General features: G+C 29.3%; 1 protein-coding gene across 1 annotated transcript; it reads right to left on the bottom strand.

Annotated features, from left to right (window-relative positions):
- Window positions 1–53: 53 nt before the first annotated feature.
- On the bottom strand, window positions 54–524 carry LOC139874849 (uncharacterized). The gene has a single exon (XM_071862245.1). It carries the CDS (start codon window positions 522–524, stop codon window positions 54–56), a length of 471 nt encoding a protein of 156 aa, XP_071718346.1.
- Window positions 525–9,874: the final 9,350 nt, after the last annotated feature.

The following is a 9,874-nucleotide window of genomic DNA, read 5'->3' on the forward strand; positions in this document are numbered from 1 at the left end:
TGGAGAAGTTGGGCCTGATTAAGGCTGGTGGCCCACTGATTATTCTGTGAAACTTAGCTGCTATTGGGCCGACGTTGCTGTTGATATTCGGCTGCAGAATTTGGCACTTGATGTAGGTAGCGGCAATTGGGTTCAAACCTACAATAGCCACGTAAAAAATTACGGAAAACAGGACGACTTGATTGGCTTTGCGATTGCGATTGAACAACGAGAGCAGATGGACTAGACGGATTCAGCAGGGGTTCGGTAGATGATCGGTACGTGCGGTTGAGGGTCATCTCCTCCATTAAAAGCATGGAGCGAGCCGTATCGAGATCGGGAAAAGGATGCCTATGGAGAATGATGTCATTTACTTGCTTGTATTTTTCATTAAGTCCATTTACAGTATACATTACTAAGTCATTGTCGCCAACCGTCGAGCCAAGAGTACGAAGATGAGTTGCAAGCCGGTCAATCTTGCGAAAATATTCTTCAACTGTTTGATTGCAAATGTCGAGGCCACGTAATTCGGTGTTTAATTCCATTGATTTGGAAAGTTTGTTATCTTTGAAAAAACTTTCTAGAAACACCCACGCATCATGGGATGTTGCAGGTTCGGCGTTAAGCAAGCATTAAAGAAGCGGTTCAGAAATTGTGTTATAGATCCATGTTGTTACCACCGCATCGGTTTTGAGTCAGTCAGCCGATGCACGTACTTCGGGTGTGGCCGCACCTTGTATAAACTTCAAGACATCAAACCCTGCACAGTGGGTTGTAAACATACGTTTCCAATGCGAGTAGTTAAGTTTCACGAGATCAAGTTTGACAGGGATGATGTGGTGAATGGATGTAACAGTGTAGATTTTGTCAAAATTGTTAATCATGGTGATAGAGGTTTTTTTTTGTGAGGGGAGTGATATGTAAACTGAGCAGTAGGTGTTTGGCAATAAGCAGGAGAAGAAAAGAGAAGCAAGAAGGGGAAGCAGTGTATGTGCAATAAGCAGGAAATAACGATTAGTTTTTTTTTTTTTTTTTTTTAGTTTACGATAGCAGTAGGAAGAGGGAAACGAATAGGGTGTAACCCTAGCCTGATACCATGTTACAATACATCTTATTTTGCAGTGTTTATCTGTCGATTACAGTGCTATATATATATATATATATATATATATATATATATATATATATATATATATATATATATATAGTACAATGTAGACTAGAGAAGCCCTAATGAATACAAATGGGCTAGGCCCAATATGAGCGGCTGCAAGTGTGATCTAACACATTTCACTCCTTAGCTAAAGAAAAGGTGACATGCAATTTATTATTCTAGTATGTGGTATAATTATTTAATTTAAAACCTTTTCAAGAAGTCAAGTTGATCACCTCCGATTGTGCTAAGTGAGATTCAAGTTAAAAGTTATTAATAGATCGCGAAGAGGTGCAAAGGAAGAAAGATCGAGTGGCATGAATGGTTACATAATCCGAAAGCTTTTTTGATGTAATATATTTTTTTGTGACTTTCGTGATGTAATCTTTTATAGCGTAGGATTCTAGCTCGGTATCGCTATGCTTTGTAGATATCGTGTGGACAATTTGTATGTGTTACACTCTCGAGATTCTAATAAATTCTGCTTTTCAAAAAAAAAATAATAATAAATAAATAAATAAATTATGAATGATACCATGCTTACTAAAATTTGAAGTATCATTCATACGCCAATAACGTAGAAGAAAACGAGGTTCGATTTGGATATTATTATATTTTTATCTTACCTAAAATTTGAAGTGTAATTTTAACACAAAGTAAAATAATCTATATTGTTGTAACCAACCTTTAATCATTATATAGAGACTATGCTTTTTCACCATATTGAGTTAAGATAATATTTTAATTAGCATAAATAATTTTCCTCCTCGAATTATTAAATATTAATAATTATCAATTTAATTTATTTACTCTCATGCAAGTATGTGGTTACTTTCATGTTAAGTGATTTATAATTTTGTTAGATGACTCTTCACACATTACCAACAAAAAGAGCTCAAAAAAATAAGCCCACAGCATTACAATAATAAATAGTTACTTGTAATTCTAAGAATCTATTAGAAATAAATTCATGAAATTAATTGGCGTTGATCGAATCGATCTTTATCTCAATTTTATGCTAAACTAGTAAACGATAAAAAAAAAGTAGAAAGTTTTCTATGTTCGGGCTACTCGAGAAGACGAGTAATCTGACAGCATACTGTGATGTATGCTGAAGCGACCCGTCCTAATTCATAAGGACGAATACAATAACATATGGTTACATTGCGAGGCATTTGACCTCTAAATGATACATTTTACAAACATTGCATTCGTTTTTAAAAGACAACTTTCATTTCATCAAAAGTTGACAGCATGCATACCATTTCATAATCTATCCAAACTATAATTGACTTAATAATAATCTTGTTGAACTCAACAACTCGAATGCAACGTCTTTGGAAATATGCCATGAATGACTCCCAGTAAGATCTCTAAAATGAGCAAATGCACAGCTGAAGATTTCTTTAATACCTGAGAATAAACATGCTTAAAAGTGTCAACCAAAAGGTTAGTGAGTTCATTAGTTTATCGTAACCAATCCTTTCCATAATTTTAATAGACCACAAGATTTCATTTTTCATAAATAACATTACACTCGCAAGTGTATAAAAATCATTCGTATGATGAACACCTGGTAACAGACATTAACATAATGCATGTAGAATATTCCCCGCATACTCGCAAGTATGCCATATACCGGCAATCGCAATCACTATTTAAATCGATGTACTAAAGCAGTTCAAATTCTCTGACTGGGGCTGGTCAGTGCCCGTAGATCTACCTTTAGGATTCGCGTCAATTAGGGGTCATTTCCCTAATTCTTAGGTTACCAAGTTAAAGGGGCAATATTCGGTATAGTAATCCAACCATAGAATGTAGTTTCAAGTACTTGTGTCTATTTCGTCAAACATTTATAAAAGCAGTGCATATATTCTCAGTCCAAAAATATATATTTCAAAAGAATTTAAAAAGGGAGCAAATGAAACTCACGATACGATATTTTGTAGTATGCATACGACGGAACTGAACAAGTGCAGGGTTGGCCTCGGATTCACGAACCTATATCAAGTATATATTTATATGTTAGTCAATATCTGTCTACCAATTTAGGTCAAGTCGTAGTGTATCACAATCCTAATGCTCGAGACCGATATGCAAAAGTCAACGAAAGTCAATTTGACACAAAATGACTTCCAAAATCTATGAATGTTTATTATATAACTTAAATATAGTCGTTTTATATAATTAAATGTATTTATCAGATTTTATTAAAGTAAATCATACAATTCTTTTATTAATAAATAAAATTTATATTAAAACTTAAATATGATAAAAATATACTTTTATATATCTTACGTAATAAAGTTTATAAAGTTCATTTAATATCATAAAAATATAGTGGTATGTATTATTATATTACGTGTGGTAAAAATATCTTTGTATCACATATTTATTTGATAAGATGATATTGATAATAATAATAAATAAAAGTTGTATTATTTTGTAATAATAATAATTATTATTATTCTACTAATAATAATAACAATATTTATATTTACTAATGATAATAATAATTTTGATAATAAATAATAATCTTTTGTAATACTAATGTCATAATAATAATAATATTACTAATAATGATTAAAAATAGTGAAAACGATATTTTTATCTAAATCATAATCTTAACAATATTTTAACTGAATCATGATACTTATACTTATTATTTCCTAATCGACATGTTTAATATCGTTTAGTCCTTTTTTATATCGCATTCATAATAATGATAATAATAGTAATCATAATAATCAGATAATACTACTATTAGTTTTAATGATAATGATACTAATAGTTATTATAATAATACTAATGATAATACTAATAACTATAATAATAATAATAATAATAATAATAATAATAATAATAATAATAATAATAATAATAATAATAATAATAATAATAATAATAATAATAATAATAATATTAATAATAATCATAATGATAATAATGATAAAAATGACAATTTTTAATGATAATACATATAACGATAATGATAATAATAATAATTATTATTATTATTAAATAATAATAACGATGATTATAACGACGATAGTAATAATAATAATCATTTTAATAATAATACTAAAATTCACTTGGCCATATCTTTTAATCCGTTCATCGAAACCATACGCTTTCTAAATGAAAAGTTATTAATTTTTCGCCAGCTTTCTGACGGCATGCATATCATATATCTTATCTAAGTAGCATATGTATTAAATTCATGATTCATCATAACTATCTAACGATGAAATTAAACATACATGCATGCATAATCATATATACTAGAGCACTAGTCAGGGATACACTATTAATTTATAAAAGATAAGATATGAATGCTCACGTATCAATATTGTGATTCAATATTGCAGGAAAAATACGTAGACGCAACGGAAATGATAAACACTAGATTGACCTCACGAGCAATACCCCCGAACAATACCCATAACCTCCATAGCTATAACCCATAATCTCCTTAGCTCTATCCCGCTCGAAAAACTCGTTTTGAATTAACTCGCTCATGACTCCGTCGTAGTATTTTATGTATAAATGATAATAATACTTAATACTACTAATATTAATAATAATAATAATAATAATAATAATATTAATAATATATATATTTATTTACTTGAGCGAAGTATGTGAAGAAAATGAATCAGAAATCGCAAATCGTTCAATTTATAGGAGATGTTCAGCCCACCTACCCCCTCATGCACTCGCATGAGTTTGTGAGAGGGATCTCATGCGAGTGCATGAGTCCTAATTACAGTCCATAATTGTCCAAAAGTCTTACCGACGTTTGTTTATATTATAATTTAATATATAATATATTTAATTTATATAATTAATTATATATTATAAAATATTTACGTGCATAGTTGACTTATAATTTTTGTTCTAATGACTTGTACGATGATGCTCGACTCATGTCCCGCTTCCTGTTTCTCGATCGCATTTTCGTATGCTTAGAAAACTGGTACTTTATATTTCGTGTAATGTACCTTTATACATAACAAGACTCAAATCAATGAAAAACTATCCCACTCAAAATGTAATTTATTCATTTGAGTGTTTTGGTCATTTGCTTCTTTAAATCAACTTCTCGTTATTTATATATATGATAATATTAATTTAAATCAAAACGTTTTGTATCTAGTTAATATTATATTTAATCACTTTGTTAACTATATATATATATATATATATATATATATATATATATATATATATATATATATATATTCATTTAAAAATATAAATTTGTACATATTATATATAATTAAAATATTTATTTAATAATATAATATTTAGTTTTTCAAAACTAATTATATTTCAACTTTCATTTATAATCATTTAAATAATAGAAAATATTATGTCGTACTACGTTTACGTTTTTGAAACAATATATATATATATATATATATATATATATATATATATATATATATATATATATATATATATATATATATATATATATATATATATATATATATATATATATATATATATATGTAATTTATAATATAAAGCTTTAATTAAATTCTTTTAATTCTATATAAATAATTTACCTTTATAAACAACAGGTTTAATAACTCAGTTCTTGAAATTGTTTCCATATGTTTGAAATCAAATCAAATAATATTATAAAGTTTAAAAATATATTTGAAATCGTTTAAATAATAGGAAGTAGTATTTTGTAACGTTTGCATTTTAAAGTTTAAAATTGATATAATTCCTTTATGCACAAATGTTTTATAAAAACATTTTGATAATCAAATTATATTCAAAATATACTAGTAGTAGTTGTTATATCATAACATATTTTTTAATAATAAAAGTCTATTATATTGAAAAACCATTTCTTTTCGGAAGGTAAAAATCATATATAAATCATAATAGGTTTCATGTTATTAACTTACAGGTTATTCGTGAATCGTAGGGTTAAGTCTAAAGGATAATCAAACGTATGCAATCATGCTAATGTAACATGTCAAATGGGTTTATCTAGTCGACGAACCTTATCCCAATTATTCATTCTATATGATCAATCATTATGAAAGCTAAATAATTAACTTATCAAAAGATACGAGGAAATTATTGTAAAGTATGTATTGGAGATCCAACAAGAATCTCCACTAACTTTTGTCTAGCTTTCGTTATTTGACACTTTGTTCCTACTTACATATCACTTTATCAATTATTTCGAATACCGTTAAAAGGGAAAGATTTCTTAAATCATAGTGGACCTTACTACAGAGACCTGTAATCATATCATAATGAATCTGATAATTCAATTTTTGATATTACCTTCTAATTCCATCGATAAACATATTGAAACAAATACGTTCATGTAAAGTATTATACATTTAATACTTTGTTAACATTTTTAATTTATAATATATACACATATATATATACATATATAATTATATCCATTTATATAATGGTTCGTGAATCGTCAGGCACAGTCAAAGGGTAATTGATTATGTGAATATAATTCCAAAACTTTTGTGACTCAATATTACAGACTTTGCTTATCGTGTCGGAAACATATAAAGATTAAGTTTAAATTTGGTCGGAAATTTTTGGGTTGTCACAGTACCTACCCGTTAAAGAAATTTCGTCCCGAAATTTGATTGGGATGGTCATGGCTGATAATAAGTATGATTTTATGACGCATACGAGCTGAAAATTCGAGTTTTTATCATTCGTGAGTAATATGGATAAAACAATTCATTTATGTGAAGAGTACGAGTGAAGTTATCACAAGAGAGTGAAAATGAGTAAATACAGGTTCGACTTAACCGGTGACGTAGTCACGATTGATTTCTGGAATTTAAGGAATTTAAAGATGATCTTTGAAATCTATAAAAGATTTGATTCCTCGGTGATTAAGGAAATTATGATTTTCTTTGATTAAATACGTAATCTACCTCGATTGTTATGTCTGTTATTTTGCTATAAATCAACCTCTTCCGTTCCATTATTTTTATCATTCCTACATCTTCTTTCTCATTTCATACTTTCAAAAGATTATGAAAATGCTTCATCCAGTTCTGATTCTTGATCTCATTCTGACCATCACCACAATCATCCTTCTATTCCAACTTCCACCGGAGGAATCTGTTTACTTTTACTTCGCTCTTGGGGTAGTGTTTTTCATAATCCTTCCTTGCATTTGTCTTTCCATAATTATTGACAAATACGGTTAATGATCTTTTCTGTTTGCTGCGATTTATACTCCCCTTTCTATTTCGGAGCTTCATGCTTTTTTTTTTGTTTTCTTTTCGCAAGTAATGGTCCGGAATTTGTAGTTATGAATTTCGGAATGAACATAGTTAATGTTCTAAGAAAGAAATTGTAATAGCACGATCTTGATTTGTCAAATTACCATAATATTCGGAAAAATAGAACTATCAAGAAGATATGTTCTTAATATGTTTGGAGACTAGGTAGAATGTAAGAGTCGTGTAACATGGCACATGATGACGTTATGATCTGTGAATCATCATGTTCCATTTAGAAACTCAGCATGACTTACTGTAATATAATCACGTTGATCAAGTGTCATTATAGTATACTAACTCATGCTTCAGTTCCCAACACTACTTCAAAACATTCATATTTTAAATTCAAATTTCTCAGAATTTAGAAACTAAAACAGTTTCCTTTATGATATAATAATGATAGAACGAAGAGATAAATAATCTCATATGAGAGTAGTTATGAATATGTCTTCAGAAATATCGAAGATATTTATAATGAAAGATTTGATAATATCTTAGAATATCTAAGATCAGAGGATGATGAAGAATATTTGTCCGTAAGGGTTTAGAATCAGGAGCAAGGCATTCGTTAATGACTTCAGCAGATACTGAATCATTTGGATTCTTTGAAGGCATGTTTTGTCTTTGTGATTTGTCCACAGCCTCCTTCATGGTTTGCTCAATCCGTTTTCCAGTTCCAATCCTTTTCTTTTTCTGATCTTTGCCAACACACTACTCTTTATCATCAAACTCTCGACTGTTAAGGTCGTTTACAGTTTTTGCTGCTTCATCAGCATTTTTTCTAAAATTCGGAGAACTAGTTCGCAGTTTAGGGTGTTTTTTTCAGAAACTTCACATTCGAAGTATGTAAGTCTAGGAGATAGACGTTATATGTATATATATAACTGTTGGCGTAGAATTGCTGCGAAATTCAAATTACTGATTGCTAATTCCCTGTAGTTGGTATGACAATTATTGTTACAAGATGTGGATGAGTACATGATAGAGTTTCAATGAGTATAATGATTTTTTGGAAGGCCAAAGATCAATGAAGTTGTTGGTAAGTTTACTGCTAATGTGGCGAGATATAAAAGGTTCCCCGGTAACAATGATGAATGGGTAATCGTTATAATAAGGCTTATTCGAATGAAAAATTGAAGTTGATTTATTGGAGCTGTGACAAAACTGTCTATTTTAAAAAGGGATTGAAAAGTTATTTTTTTTAATAAATGTCAAAGGATCTAACACAGATACGTGTTAAACTTCTACTTGGGTTCCGGGAGTTTTCCAGGTGCATGACTGTATGCATAAGTTCTTCTTTTCATAGATAACGTGTGGTTTGATCATCTTCTCGATTGTTCCTTAATTGAGGTGCTTTCAAGACTCATGAAGGGTTTAAACGCAGATTGTAATCGTCAATATACATATGATGTTCTAGAATTTTGAATGATACGAATATTTTTCTGGGTTTATGAATAGAAGTGATGTGCGATCACAGTTTTGAATTCAAAGTATGGCTTTGAAAAATGTAGGAATCTAAGAGTGATGATATCGGTTATATCTCGACTTGGATTCTGATATGTTAAAATCAGAATATGCAATTGGATTTGAATGAGTATGGTTGTTTTGATTTCTATGAAAGAATGTATATTGTTGTGAAAATAGTGAGTATATTTGATGATTGCTGAATCAGAATCGAAGAATGTAACATATTAATTGTGAATTTATATATCTCTCGGGTATTACCTACCCGTTAAAAGTTTCACAAATAATATTTTGTACAAGAGAATTTTTATTACAATCTTTATGAAAATATATGTATATTTTCTTCAGATGTAATATATTTTTAATGAGTTGATATTAGATTAAACTCATTTGATTCTCGGCTGGAACTAAAAATGAATAATTCTTAAAACATTAGAGATTACATAATCTCCGCAGAGTATTCCACTATTGTGATCAATACTTTATTATTTATTCTTATTGATATTCCTTGGTGACAGATGTTGATGCTCAAGGAATTCTTGCGAATTTCGTAAGGTACGAATAATATTGTTTAGAAAATTTCGAGCATATCGAAGATGATAGTGTAAAATCAAATATTCAATTGATTAATACACTTGGTTTATTATGAGATAGAATTCATTGAATTGAACAGAGATTGTAGTCAACGATTTGTAAGTCGTTAATGAGGGATGTACACCATTGCATATTAGTAATATGAACTAACCGAGTAGTATCTACCCTTTAAAATTCACACGTAATAGCTTAGTACGAAAAGATATTTTTGTAGTTTAAAATTCATATATATAATGAATTCTTCAGAGGAAATGAGTTAATACTTCATAACTCGTTGATACGATATACTCGTTGTTGATTTGTGATGATGTCGGTGGTTATGGAACTGGCGGAGCTTGTGATGTTATAGGTGATGCTGGTGTAGCTTGTGGTGTCACAAGTTTTGTTGGTGTTG

Source organism: Rutidosis leptorrhynchoides, chromosome 11, assembly GCF_046630445.1.
Source record: "Rutidosis leptorrhynchoides isolate AG116_Rl617_1_P2 chromosome 11, CSIRO_AGI_Rlap_v1, whole genome shotgun sequence".
Classification (NCBI taxonomy): domain Eukaryota; kingdom Viridiplantae; phylum Streptophyta; class Magnoliopsida; order Asterales; family Asteraceae; genus Rutidosis; species Rutidosis leptorrhynchoides.